Source organism: Bos grunniens, chromosome 9 (assembly GCF_055505025.1).
Source record: "Bos grunniens cultivar Pamir isolate PY7600 chromosome 9, Bosgru_T2T1.0, whole genome shotgun sequence".
Classification (NCBI taxonomy): domain Eukaryota; kingdom Metazoa; phylum Chordata; class Mammalia; order Artiodactyla; family Bovidae; genus Bos; species Bos grunniens.
The window spans coordinates 16,252,732-16,267,708 of NC_141173.1; the positions used below are offsets into that span (position 1 = coordinate 16,252,732).

At 35.5% G+C, this 14,977-nt stretch overlaps 1 protein-coding gene across 43 annotated transcripts in view; it reads left to right on the forward strand.

Moving 5' to 3' along the window:
* SENP6 (SUMO specific peptidase 6) overlaps window positions 1–14,977 on the forward strand; it is a 132,770-nt gene that overhangs the window by 115,513 nt on the left and 2,280 nt on the right. For 38 of the 43 annotated variants that reach the window (XM_086316856.1, XM_086316834.1, XM_086316835.1 and 35 more), the window contains 5 exons: window positions 5,443–5,873; window positions 10,724–10,827; window positions 11,064–11,152; window positions 12,347–12,415; window positions 12,518–12,668. In XM_086316856.1, coding sequence (XP_086172982.1) covers window positions 5,443–5,873; window positions 10,724–10,827; window positions 11,064–11,152; window positions 12,347–12,415; window positions 12,518–12,668 — 844 coding nt within the window. Of the gene's footprint in view, window positions 1–5,442; window positions 5,874–6,352; window positions 6,427–10,723; window positions 10,828–11,063; window positions 11,153–12,346; window positions 12,416–12,517; window positions 12,669–14,977 lie in introns of those variants that run through there. The other 5 variants (XR_015132607.1, XR_015132605.1, XR_015132604.1 and 2 more) reach the window with 4 other exon arrangements.

The window sequence follows — 14,977 nt, forward strand, 5'->3', positions numbered from 1 at the left end:
TAGGTCCATACCATTTCTGTCCTTTATTGAGCCCATCTTTCCATAAAATGTTGCCTTGGTATCTCTGATTTTCTTCAAGAAATCTCTAGTCTTTTCCATTCTATTGTTTTGCTCTTTTTTTTGCATTGATCACTGAGGAAGGCTTTCTTATCTCTCCTTGCTATTCTTTGGAACTCTGCATTCAAATGGGTATATCTTTCCTTTTCTCCATTGCCTTTCACTTCTCTTTTTTTCACAGCTATCTGTAAGGCCTCCTCAGACAACCATTTTGCCTTTTTGCATTTTTCCTTGGGGATGGTCTTGATCCCTGTGACCTGTACAATGTCATGAACTGCCATCCATAGGTCTTCACGCACTGCCTATCAGATCTAATCCCTTGAATCTGTTTGTCTCTTCCAGTGTATAATTGTAAGAGATTTGATTTAGGTCATACCTGAATGGTCTAGTGGTCTTCCCCACTTTCTTCAATTTAAGTCTGAATTTGGCAGTAAGGAGTTCATGATCTGAGTCACAGTCAGCTCCCGGTGTTGTTTCTGCTAACTGTATAGAGCTTCTCCATCGTTGGTTGCAAAGAATATAATCAGTCTGATTTCAGTATTGACCATCTGGTGATGTCCATGTGTAGAGTCTTCTATTGTGTTGTTGGAAGAGTGTGTTTGCTATGACCAGATCATTCTCTTGGCAAAACTCTTATTAGACTTTGCTGCTTCATTCTGTACTCCAAGGCCAAATTTGCCTGTTACTCTAGGTATTTCTTGACTTCTTACTTTTGCATTCCAGTCCCCCATAATGAAAAGGACATCTTTTTTGGGTATTAGTTCTATAAGGTCTTATAGGTCTTCATAGAACCATTCAACTTCAACTTCTTCAGCATTACTGTTCGGGGCATAGACTTGGATTACTGTGATATTGAATGGTTTGCCTTGGTAATGAACAGAGATCATTCTGTCGTTTTTGAGATTGTATCCAAGTACTGCATTTCAGACTCTTTTATTGACTATGATGGCTACTCCATTTCTTCTCAGGATTCTTGCCCACAGTAGTGGATATCATGGTCATCTGAGTTAAATTCACCCAATCCAGTCCATCTGATTTGTTTGTTGATTCCTAAAGTGTCAATGTTCATCTTGCCATCTCTTATTTGACCACTTCCAATTTGCCTTGATTCATGGACCTAGCATTGCAGGTTCTTATGCAGTATTACTCGTTACAGCTTCGGTGTTTACTTCATCACCAATCACATCCACTACTGGATGTTGTTTTTGTTTTGGCTGTGTCTCTTTATTCTTTCTGGAGTTATTTCTCCATTTATCTCCGGTAGCATATTGGGCACCTACAGACTTGGGGAGTTCATCTTTCAGTGTCCTATCTTTTTGCCTTTTCATACTGTTCCTGGGGTTCTCAAGGCAAGAATACTGAAGTGGTTTGCCATTCCCTTCTCCAGTGGACCATGTTTTGTCAAAACTCTCCACCATGACCCATCTGTCCTGGGTGGCCCTACTTGGCATGGTTCATAGTTTCATTGAGTTAGACAAAGCTGTGGTCCATGTGAGGCTTCCCTGGTGGCTCATACTGTAAAGCATCCATGTGATTAGATTGGTTAGTTTTCTGTGATTGTGGTTTTCAGTCTGTCTTCCCTCTTTTGGAGAAGGTTACAGAAGCTTCCTGATTGGAGAGACTGACTAAGGGGAAACAGGGTCTTGTTCTGATGGGCAGGGCCATGCTCAGTAAATCTGTAGTCCAGTTTTCTGTTGCTGGGTGGGGCTGTGTTCCCTCCCTGCTGTTTACCTGGAGCCAAACTCTGGTGGAGGTAACAATGATAATGGCGACCTCCTTCAAAAGGTCCCATGCCCACACTGCTACACTCAGTGCCCCCTGCCCCTGTGACAGGCCACTGCTTACCCATACCTCCGCAGGAGACACTCACACACAGTTCTGTCTCAGTCTCTGTGGGGTCTCTGGGTCCTGTTGTACACAAGGTATATTTGAGCCCTTTGAGCATCTCTGGTGGGTATGGAGTTTGATTCTAAAGGCGATTTCACCTACCATCTTGCTGGGGCTTCTCCTTTGCCCTTGGACATGGGGTATCTCCTCACAACCGCTCCAGCGGCATGCATTCACTCATTTAGCAAAAAGATATTTGGTATTTTGAAGGGTTGCATTGTGACCTTATATTTGTCTCTGCTAAGACAAATTATGAAATGACCTTGCTTTGTCTCATTTTTATCATGGTTGCAGAGTAACTTTGTTTGAGGTTGGTGTTCTGTAAGATTTTAATGTCTAATACGCCTGTCTGTGCCAAGCTAGCTTCTGAATGTGCTCTCTTTCTCACTATAAAAAACATTTACTATGTAGTATAGTCAGATTCTTTTTATTTAAAATCATGCTTTTCCCCATCATCGGGATGGGGAACACATGTATACCTGTGATGGATTCATTTTGATATTTGGCAAAACTAATACAATTATGTAAAGTTTAAAAATAAAATAAAATTAGAAAAAAAATTAAAAAAAAAAATCATGCTTTAATTATAACACCTATTATTATCTCTAATTAGCCCAGCCAAAGATAGTAGACTAGGTTAAAACATTGGTTATGACTGTAAAGCCCAGCCTCTTCAAAATGATTTGAGTTAAACATAGTATCATAGTATCAATAAAATTTAAAACTAAGTTTAAAATTAATCTTTATAATTTCTTCATTTTCCTCAAAATTAGATTTCTTGACATTAATTTGTCATATCAAGTAGCAAATGAGCTGCCCACTTGGTAAAAGGGAGGGGTATACATGGGAAGCCATTTGTCAGAAATTAATTGTAAAAATTTAAAATAAAAATATAATTTGAGGCATATATAATATAGTAATAGAGGCACATCCTTAGTTGTGGTGACTGATGTGGGTGGATGCTATGTTTAGTGCTTCGTGTCATCTTGGTTGTCTTGGTGAAAGGTAGCGAGTGAATTAGTTGTGTTCTGCAGAACTGTGCTGTTCGTAGATGGAAGAATAACTTCCAGATCAGGAGGGCTTTTTTATAAAGAGGTAAAACTAACTAGATAGGCTGCCCTGTATTCGTCATCTATTTTAATTTTCCTGGTGGTGGTAATTTCTTTAAGCTAAAAGTTGATAAGCTATTTGTTAAAAATTGTTGTAGTAATGGACAAGGAACAGAAATTTGATGTTTGGACCTAATCCAAACATCAAATTAAACTAAGTGAAATTGCCTGTTTTAGCCATGCCTCCCACTAATGGCTTAAGGTCAAGGTATCTGCCATTAAAAGGGATCATAAAAGCAAAACTCTGGCTCTTAGAGGTTGAAAGTAAGGTGAGATGTATCCGATTCAGCTTTCTCTTTACAGCTAGGTGAAGGAAGATTTTTTTCCCCAAGTTATTACAACAGAAAAACTATGGCTCATCCATATTATCATAGCTGAAAAATGTTTATAACTGTGATAGACTTCGGTTTCAGCTGTAGGTTGAGAATCACTGTGTTATACCATGTTTAATCAATTTTTAAAGCACATTTTTTCACTTTATAACCTTTCTGAAGTTGAGATGTGACTTAGTGTCAGCTGTGTCTTTGGGCTGAGGAAGTGAGGAAGATGGTGTGCACTCTTCTCCCAGCCTGGCCTGACCTAAGTCCATAGGGTCCTGAGGATTAATAGTTGAGGAGGGAAGCATTTCTCCATCTGGATTTTCAGTACTGAGGATGAAGGCAGCCTCTGTGAACTTTTCTATTTATTGTGTCTAATGAAGAGACATACAGTGCTTCTTAGTATTACCTTGGGGAAATTTAATATTTTGCATAAATAGAATATGCAATAACTTTTGTCTGGGTCAACATTCATTTTTCATACAGCAGATATCTACTGAACTCCATACTCTATGACAAATATTGTGCTTAGCTAATAAATTATCTGACATCTTTAGCCTGTTCATTGGAGTGGGTTGCCATTCCCTTCTCCAGGGAATCTTCCCAACCCAGGGATCAAACTTGGGTCTCCTGCATTACAGGCAGATTGTTTACTGTCTAAGCCACCAGGGAAGACCCTTTCACATAACACTGTGCCTAGCAAATAGTATACCCTTAATAAAATTAGTTAGATTAATGAATATTAGCCACTTTTAGCTGTATAGCTTCTTATTCATAGCTTATATCCTACTGTCAGGAACTATGATGATACCTGAATTCAGCTCTAGCTGGAATTCTATTGATACTTCTGTAGTGATAATTAGACTAGATACACTATTTCAATTTAGTGTATTTTATTTCAGTAGAGTATGAGACAAGAATATTATTTTCAGTATTAATAAATCTATATTATTAATGCCTAATAAGTGTTATTAGTATCTGTTAATACCTAATATTAATACTTAATAATACCTAGTTAATATTAACCAAGCTTCCCTGATAGATTCGTTGGTAAAGAATCTGCCTGCAGTGCAGGTGACTCCGGTTCAATTCCTGGGTCAGGAAGATCCCCTGGAGAAGGGATAGGCTACCCACTCCAGTATTCTTGGGCTTCCCTGGTGGCTCAGCTAGTAAAGAATCCACCTGCAATGCAGGAGACCTAGATTCGATCCCTGGGTTGGGAAGATCCCTTGGAGAAGGGAAAGGCTACCCACTCCAGTATTCTGGCTTGGATAATTCCATGGACTGTATAGTCCATGCGGTCGCAAAGAATCAGACACAACTGAGCAACTTTCACTCACTCACTCACCTTATTAATAAGAAAAACACAGATGAAAAGTCTTTAAAAAACTATTATGTACAATATTTAGAAAATGTTCAAACTTATAAAGTCTAATTAGTTAGACTTCTGAAGATATTTTAATGTTGCTGGTTTTTTACCCTTGGCATAAGTAAAACAAAGGAAAGGTAAATGGGAATGATGAATTGCAGTGATGTAATTTACATTTTGTTAAATGCCTGGAAAACGAATTTTTCATTCCAAAAGCAAGAAAATGTTTAAAGGATTGTTTGCAGAAGTGAATGCAGGCTAGGTAATTCTGACAAAAATTATGTTATTTTAAAATAGACATTATACTCTGTTAATGAATCAGTGAGTCTTCAAACAAGTAGATTAACCATCTGAGTCACTGGGAGGCCCTCAGCACATTAAATGCCATCCTGACACCAGGGATGAGTCTGAACCTTGTGGCTGCTCTGTGGATCTAGTGACAGTGACAACAAGGAACAGATAAAGAAACTTTTGGGTGGGATTTTCCAGAAATGCATATGTTAATGTTATTTTATATTAGACAGTAAATTTGTGATTTGAATAAAAATGTTTTTATTTTCACATTAAAAAAAAAGAATTGAAAAAATTGGGCATTCTTAATAAATTTGTTTATAGAAGCTTTAGAAAAATATTTTAATATTTATTGCCAAATATAATAAACTTTTCTAGTAATATATTCAGTAGTCTCATTTGTTTTTTACAGTGCACACTGGTTTTTGGCCGTTGTTTGTTTCCCTGGTTTGGAAAAACCAAAGTATGAACCTAATCCTCATTACCATGAAAATACAGTCACGCAAAAAAGCTCACCTGTAGAGGACAGTTGTATTTCTTCTCCTTCAGCCAGTGAAATTGACAGATGTTCACAAAACTCTGCTGCCAAGCCTGTAATTAAGAAGATGCTAAACAGAAAGCATTGCATAGCTGTAATTGATTCAAATAATGAACAGGAAGAAAGTGACCCTCGTTACCGGAGAAACATAAGCAGTGTGAAATGTAGTCTGAAAAAAATAAATCATACTGCAAGTGAAAATGAAGAATCGAATAAAGGAGAACCCACATGCCAGAAATTTGTTGATAGGACTGAAAGTGAGAATGGCCTGCAGAATGAATATTTAAGTTCTATGCACCATACAGGTATGTTACTAAATATTTCAAAAAAAGAATTCAGAATAAGTTGGATTTTTTAGAAATAGGACTAAAATTTCAGGGTGCACTTTTTCTTAAAGTCAGGTTTATTGTATAAACATTAATTGTATAAACATTAATGTTTATTGTATAAATATATTTAATGTTTATTTACAGTAACAGTTGCTCATAAACATAGCTCAGTGACCTTTGATAAATGTATATAGTCATGTAATCATTATAGCAATTGAGATTTAGAACCTTGCCATTACTCAAAACAATTCTCTTGTGCCCCCTTTATAGTGAGTCTCCTCCCCTCATCCTTACAAAGAGTACAGTTTTAAAATTATAGTACAAGGTCTGCATTTTTCATTTGTAGGAACTTGGACTTGTTTTTATTTCGTAGGAAATTTACTTATTCAGCATAAACAGTAGTTGTACAATCTTAGATCTAAAAGGCAAATTAGTTTGATCTTCTCAATTTACAGATGGGCAAATTGAGATCAAGAGGCAAAAAATTAAAGCTTTTTCCTCCAAATAGTTGTTGACATTCAAATTAAAGGTTAGTTCCTGTTCCTCACTCTCTTTCATGGTTTTCAGTGGAAAGAAGGGCACTGGTCCAACCTTTGCTTTTTTATTTGCCTTCAATTCTAATAAATTGTTTCTTTCCTTGAATCAGGTCCATATTACTAGCACTTATTCTAGAAATCTAAGGTTTCTCTTCAGATACTTAAATTTTTTATCAAGTCAAGTCAACTGCAGAATTTCCACTTCAACCTCAAAGTAAAATAGTCCATTTCATGAACTATAGTATACTATATATATAAGATAGCAAACTTAATAAACTGTGAATAGATTTAATACATTCCCTTTGGAGGAAAAAACTCAGTATAAGACATAGAAGAAATTATGTGACCTCAGAAAGAACCTATCAAAAGTTGTGAATGCTGAGCATATTTTGGGTACTTCTACAAGTGTATGTTATTTTAGTAAATCAGAAAGCTGTTGCTGCGTTCTTACAAAAATATTTTTTGTTTGACATGCTCAGCTGCATAAAGCTGATATTAGGCCTATGGATATTGGTCTTTGTGCCTTTTAGCGGGTATAAGATAAGAGGCAAAAGGGGGGAATTTAGCAGATAAAGCAAAAAAGTGCATCAAAACCAAGCAGATAAATGCAGTTGACCCTTGAACAGCATGGGATTTAGGGGTGCTGACCCTCTGACAGTCAAAATCCACCTCTGACTTTATCATCAGCCATTTGTGTCATACCACTGTTCCACATCCACAGACTCACATCCCTGGATTCAGCCAGCCTCGGATTGTACAGTACTGTACTAACCTCTTTCTTGGGCGAAAAAAAAATCCATGTGTAAGTGGACAGTGCAGTTCAAACCTGTGCTGTTCAAGGGTCAACAGTACTTATTTTTATTGCTGACTTTCTAATATATTTTATCAGGGAGGAAATGGAATGAAGAAAGGCAAAATAGGTAGTCCCCAAGTCACTGTAATTTTTTTCAGTTTTAGTATTTTAATACTTGAAGAAAAAAGTAATAAAAGGCATTGAATAGCTACATTAACTACCATTTTGCTACACTGAAAGCATTGCTTAGATGGGCACTCTGAAGATTAAGCCTTCAAGGCAGTGTGCACTGTTTTTCACTGCCTTTGAACAAAGTCCTGCCAATTAGTACATGAGAAGATGCTGGATATCATTAGTCATGAGGGAAAAATAAATCAAAACCACAAGCCTATAGAGTGGATTAATGTCTGCTTAAGCCTTTTTATAGAGCGTTGCTAGAATTGGAAAGTCAGATGCCAGTAGGTGTTGGTGAGGATGTGGGGAAATTGAAAACTTCATATATTATTAATGTAGGAAGGTAAAATGCTACAGCTTGCTTTGGAAGACAGTTTGACAGTTTCTTAAGAAGTTAGACATAAAGTTATAATATGATCCAGCAGTTCCACTCTTAGATAAATACCTGAGAGAAATAAAAACATATGTCCACACAAAGACTTGGGCATGAACAATTACAGCAGCATTATTCACAACAGCCAAAAGGTAGAAACAACCCAGATGTTCATCAACTGATAGATGGATAATGAAAACATGATATATCTATTTAATGGAATATTATTAGGCCATAAAAAGAAATGAAGTAGTGATACATGTTACAACATGGATGAAACTGAGAACATGTCAAGTTGAAGTAGTCACAGAAGACCACATATTAATGTGAGTCTATTTGTATTAAATCTCTCAAACAGAAAGCCTATAAGAGTAGATTAATGGTTGCTTAAGGCTGCTTGGGGATTGGAGAGGAATATGGCGAAAATGGATTGATAGCTAAAGGGTTTAGAGGTTTGTTTTTGCTTGTTTGTTTTGAGATTTGAAACATTTTGAAAATGTTTTAAAATTGATTCTGGTGATGGTTGCACACAGTATGTGTAAATATACCAAAACCCACTTAATTGTACACTTTAAGGGGGTGAATTGTATGGCATGTGAATTATATCTCTAGAGAACATTTTTAAAGTTCCTTTTAGATGAATAATTTCATATAGTTTAATATGAATTCAAGTTAAAAAATGAATTAAAATGCATGACTTAGAGCAATGAGACAAAGCCTTAGGGCTTCCTTCTTGTACACAAACCCCAGAAATTCCTAGTGGCCCTTTCCTACAAGTTAGTGTTCTAGTTGAGAAGTAACTGGTTAAATATGAGTATATGTCCCAGTGATTCCTTTAGTTTGCCCTTTCAGTATCTGTTTATTCTTCTTTGAAAAATTATAGTTTGTGCTTTGTTGTGTTTTTTTTTTTTTAGTGTTTTTCTATCCTTTTTTAATGTTTTCTTAATCCAGTGATGATACTGTCCCACAGTTCTCTAGAATGGGTTTGTATTTTTTTTAAGGAATGAAGTCTCATTTTTCATCAGATGTTTTCAAGGCCTCACTCACCCAAAAGAACATTGAATAGCCTCAGAGAGGATGGTTTAAGCAGTCTATGCTATATAAAATTATGACATCAAAATTTAAGAAGAGGAGAGCTTGTAAAAATTTTTTGTGATAATGATTTGTACCTTATTGATCTATTTCTGTTTGGTCTGATAGTTGACAGGATTTAAATGAAGCATTTTAGGTAGTTTAAACATAATTTAACCACTGAACACATATAGTCACAAGTGACTTCAATGTAGGTTGACATGCTACAGCAAATAAATAGAACTGTATATTAACACAGGGATTAAGTTTTTAAGATCAGTTGTAGGAAAGTAATAATGTGTGTTGTTATTACTTTGATTTGCTGCTTTTTCAGTTGGGCACCATTTGAAATAGTTATCTTGCGATGTATGGTATCAATACATGAAAAATATGTTTAAATTCTAGAATCACACTTGGTTCGGGATCTTCAGATGATCTCACTATGTGAGAACCTCAGGAACTGGGACTGGTTGTGAGAATAGCTGATTGAGTTACTGCCACTCAATTTATACTAGAGCATTTGTTTACTGAACGAAATAACTGAAGAAATTGACTATACTATATACTTTTCTCTCTTTTTTTACAATGCACATGTGTTTTCTTTTGTATAAAGTTCATGTTTATATGATACAATTTCTGGGTAAAGGGTATAGTTACGAATATTTTGCTACTAAAACAACTTGATTGTAATTACTAATTCTGAATTACCTAAGGATTTAGACAAATTTTACTTAAATATAGGTATTTTAGCTTCAAAACATTAAAATACAAATTTTTAAAAAGATAAATTGTAAAGGTTATTTTTTGCATAATAAAAGGATTAATCATAGGGCTTTATTATTTTAAATAGTATTTTTTTGATCACTACATTTAAACTTAATATATGTTAAATATATATCTTTTCAGGAGCACTTTTATCCTGCTATCTTCCCATCTTGTCTTGCTTAATAATATTAGTATTCTTAATGCTCTTTTAATAACTTGTACTAAATAAGTTAAATCCTGTTTAAAATACCTTGAAGTCATGCTTTTAAAAAACTTGGAAATGGTATTCTCTATAGTAAACAATATTTGTATATTTGGCATCAAAGTTCCTGACTCAGTTTTCATTATTTTTTTAAGTCATCTCTTTTTTTAAGCTTAATCATTGATTTTTAAGAATTTGGATTCTTAAAAGAGACTTTTAAAATAATTCATTTCAGATATTTCTGTGAGTCATTTTCTTTCATACTACCAGCATCTACATTGGCTTGTGTTGTTTTATTTTATTGAAAAATCTTATGAATATAACCAAACATGAAGGAAAAGTGTACCAAGTTGAAGAGCTTATCCATAACTACTAATATCATTATTTTCACTTTTGTGTTTTTTAAAAATTATTTGTGCAAAAGCAAGCCCATCTTACTATGTTTTAATCATGTTTTTTAATTTGTACAATTTTCTGTATTTTCACAATTTTAATTTCTCACATGTACACAGTATTTCATTTTATGTTCTATATTTGCTGGGTATTCCTGTTACTGAACAGTTATTTTCAAACTATTGTAGTTTCTGTTATTAAAGATATCAAGCATACCTGGCACAAAACCTTTATTTACAGACATGTATTTAAATATACATAAATTTTAATAATAAGATGAAGCTAGTTTTTAATATTTAATGAATTTTAGGGTCTGAGTAGTAGAAACAGCTCTGCAAATAGTATGACAGTTCAGGTTTTTAAAAAAGTAACTTATTTTGTATTTGTGATATTATATGCTAATACAAATTTTATATTTGTAATTACTATATAATTGCTAGCATTAATTTTAAGATCATATACTTTTAAGTTATGTGCATATTCTTTTTAAGAATTATGTAATATTTCTTATTGATACAGATGGTTTAAGCAAAATAAGGCTAAACTACAGTGATGAATCAGCGGAAGGTAGTAAAATGCTTGAAGATGAACTCATCGACTTCTCAGAAGATCAGGATAACCAGGTGAAACTTAATGCTTAGTAAGGAGTTCCAATATTTTATATCATTAGAAGTTTTTCTTTGGATTCCTATGCAGTTCCTTCGGGATTGAGTGACATACAGCATTTTCTAAAGTCTAATCACCTAATTAGAGATATGTTTTTTACATATTTGCCACAAGGATTTTTACCCTCAGTAGTGCTGTTTTGTTAGTAGTTAGATTTTATAGTTTCAGTACTAACAGAGGCTGTCTTTTATAGGATGATAGCAGTGATGATGGACTCCTTGCTGATGACAGCTGCAGTTCAGAAATAGGACAGTGGCATTTAAAGCCTACTCTCTGTAAACAGTAAGCGCTCACTGTACATCTTGTAAACCACCTGGTGACTTTTATTCACATACTCTCTTAGAATAAAGTATTAACCATACTGTTTTAACTGAAACAAGTACTTAAGCAAAAATCGCAAAGGCTTTCAGAATCAGTGAGGAAAACCTGGGTCATGCCTACTAATGTCAGGATTGAGTTGGGGAGAATGGAAATCATTTCAGTTCTCCATTTGCCCACTTTCCGTCTCTGTGCAAGCGCATAGAAAGCCACTATTCCTTTTGGATATGTAGTGATTTGAAGCAGGAAAGGGCAAAGAATTTTCATTCAGATTCACGTCGGTAGCATGGGGACTGGAGTTTACACGTTCCATAGCCACTGTGTGAAGGCTGTAGAGTGACTCAGGGCAATCCTAAGAGGCGTGTTCCAGGGAACCTCACACTGAGAGTGAGTCTGTTTTGGTTCTCAGAAGTACATATTCTGAGATCTCTCCAGGGTCTCCAGACTTCAGGGATGAAGTACTTATTTCACTTAATCTCTTCTTGACTTTTTGTAGGAAATCTTGTCTGAAATTCTAGTAACAGCATTTGAAAAGCAAACATCAGTATAAAGGAAAACATAGAGACCTACAGCAGTTAAAAGATTTTCTCCAAATCCCATAAAATGTTAGCCAGGAAGAACCTAGGTCTTAAATCATTTCAGGACTTCCTGTACTACATTAAACTTGCTCACATACTTAGGTTTAAGAACAAAATTTTGAAAATTAAGTGTTTTTTTATAGTAAGTGTTCTAAAGTGGAATCTTGCCCCAAACAGTGGATTCTAAGCTAATTCTTCTATGTGAAGATTACCTGTTTTGGTATTTAAAATATCAGTAGATTTTTAAAATGGGATTATCTTTCTTCTACTTTTGTGTGGTCTCACTTTTGGTACTTTGGAACAGGAAATGTTCAAATTTTCAGAGTTGTTTTGATTTTGTACTAAATTTTGAAGTATTTTTAGGAACTAGCTATGGAATTTTGGTGAAATATATTCATAACTTAGGTATGGCTAAATTATCACTCTGTAATTCAGTATTTAATATAATCATGGGTAGTTAAGTGTTACTAGGGTGTTTTTGCCTAAAAGGTTTATACCCCCTCCATGTTATTGTTAATGTACATCTTTTTATGCCTTTTAAACATTAATAAAATATTAATATTTGGCCATTTTATTTCAGACCTTGTATCTTACTGATGGACTCACTCAGAGGCCCTTCTCGATCAAATGTTGTCAAAATTCTAAGAGAGTAAGTTCAAAACTCTACCTGTACTTTGTATTCTGGTGGGGATGAGGAAGTATGTATATTTATATGTATGTATGTGTTCTTACTATATACATGTCATTGCAGGTATTTAGAGGTGGAATGGGAAGTTAAAAAAGGAAGCAAAAGAAGTTTTTCCAAAGATGTTATGAAAGGCTCTAATCCAAAAGTACCACAGCAAAACAACTTTAGTGACTGTGGCGTATATGTATTGCAGTATGTAGAGAGCTTTTTTGAGGTGGGTTTCAGTTGGTTGGATCTGACTTAAATACTGAAATGGTGTTTTTGATCTTACGTTAGTGTTAAAGACACAATAATCAAATATTTTGGAGAGATTGAAAACTGCTGTTTCAAAAATTATTCCAGGGAGCAAAAACTCATAAATCAGAGAATATTTAAGACATAAAAAAGGCTGTACTCCATGTAATCCTAATCCACTCACTTCTATCACTGATCAGCTCTTCTCCACTGGCTCTTTTGGCCTTAAAGAAATCTCTGCCATGATTCAGGCTCTATCTTTTTACCTTCTTCTCTTCCCTTCACAGATGTATTTTTGGACACATACTCATTGTCTTCATTTCCACAAATCCTACTTGCTTCTCAAATCTGTGTAATCTGGCTTGACCCTCCCCCTTACACTGGGATTATTCCTGACCTCCCGGCACCATTGACACTGCCGAGCATTCCTTCCTTGTAACACACTCTTCGTTTGACTTTACCGTGCATACCTGTCTTGGATATTCTTTACAGTTTATCTTGACTTCTTCCTCTTCTTCATCCGCCAGCCATTGTGCCATAAGCTCTGTGGATTCCATCACTCAGTGTCACACATGCTGAGTCCTTTAACCCCGGGAGCACTTTCGCAGCTCAGTTCAATAGCATCACTATTCCACAGTGCTGTACCAACCTCTGAGTTGGCCGCCTTTTTTTTTTTTTAATTTATTTATTTTAATTGGAGGCTAATTACAGTATTGTAGTGGTTTTGCCATACATTGACATGAATCCGCCACAGGTATACATGTGTTCCCCATCCTGAAACCCCCTCCCACCTCCCTCCCCATCCCATCCCTCTGGGTCATCCCAGTGCACCAGCCCTGAGCACCCTGTATCACGCATTGAACCTGGACTGGCGATTCGTTTCACATATGGTAATTTGCATGTTTCAGTGCCATTCTCTCAAATCATCCCACCCTTGCCTTTTCCCACAGAGTCCAAAAGACTGTTCTATACATCTGTGTCTCTTTTGCTGTCTCACATATAGGGTCATCGTTACCGTCTTTTTAAATTCCATATATATGCATTTAGTATACTGTTAAAATTTTTTTAATGTATTTATTTATTTGTAATTGGAGGATAATTGCTTTACACAAGCTCCCTGTGTTGTACAGCAGCTTCCCACTAGCTACCTGTTTTATACACGGTAGTGTATATACGTCAGTGCCACTTGATCTGTTCCTCTCACCCTGTCCTTCCCCTGCTATGTCCACAAGTCCATTGTCTACAGCTGCGTTTCTAGTCTTCCCCTGCAGACAGCTTCATCAGATTCCATATACATGCGTTAAATATATGGTATTTGTTTTTCTTCTTCTGCCTTCCTTCACTCTGTATGATAAGCTCTAGGTTCATCCACCTCAGTTCAACTGACTAAAATGTATTCCTTTTTATGGCTAATATTCCATTGTGTATATGTACCACAACTTGTTTATCCATTCATCTCTCGATGGACATCTAGGCTGCTTCCATGTCCTGGCTGTTGTAAATAGTGCTTCAGTGAACATTGGGGTACATGTGTCCTTTTGAACTATGGTTTTCTCAGGGTATATGCCCAGTAGTGGGATTGCTGGGTCATGTGGTCATTTTACTCCTTATTTTTTTTAAGAAATCTCCGTACTGCTCTCCATAGTGCTTGTATCAGTTTACATTCCCACCAACAGTGCACGAGGGTTCCCTTTTTTCTACATCCTCTCCAGCATTTATTGTTTGTAGATTTTTTGATGATGGCCATTCTGACTCGTGTGAGGTGATATCTCATTTTAGTTTTAATTTGCATTTCCCGAATAATGAGTGATGTTGAGCATCTTTTCAAGTGTTTGTTGGCCATCTATATGTCTTCTTTGGAGAAATGTCCGTTTAGGTCTTCTGCCCATTTTTTAATTAGGTTGTTTGTTTTTATGATACTGAAATGCATGAGTTGCTTGTATATTGTGGAGGGTAAATCCTTTGTCAGTTTGCAGTTGTTTTCTCTCATTCTGAGGGCTGTCTTTTCATTTTGTTTATAATTTCCTTTGCTGTGCAAATGCTTTTAAGTTTAATTAAGTCCCATTTGTTTGTTTTTATTTCCATTACTCTGGGAGGTGGGTCAAAGATTTATGTTTGATTTGCTTTGATTTATGTCAAAGAGCACGGTGCCTATGTTTTGCTCTTAAGAGTTTTATAGTTTTTGCCCTTACATTTTGTTCTTTAATCCATTTTGAGTTTATTTTTGGGTATGATGTTAGAAAGTGTTGTAATTTCATTCTTTTACATGTAGCTTGCTGGGCCTGTTGC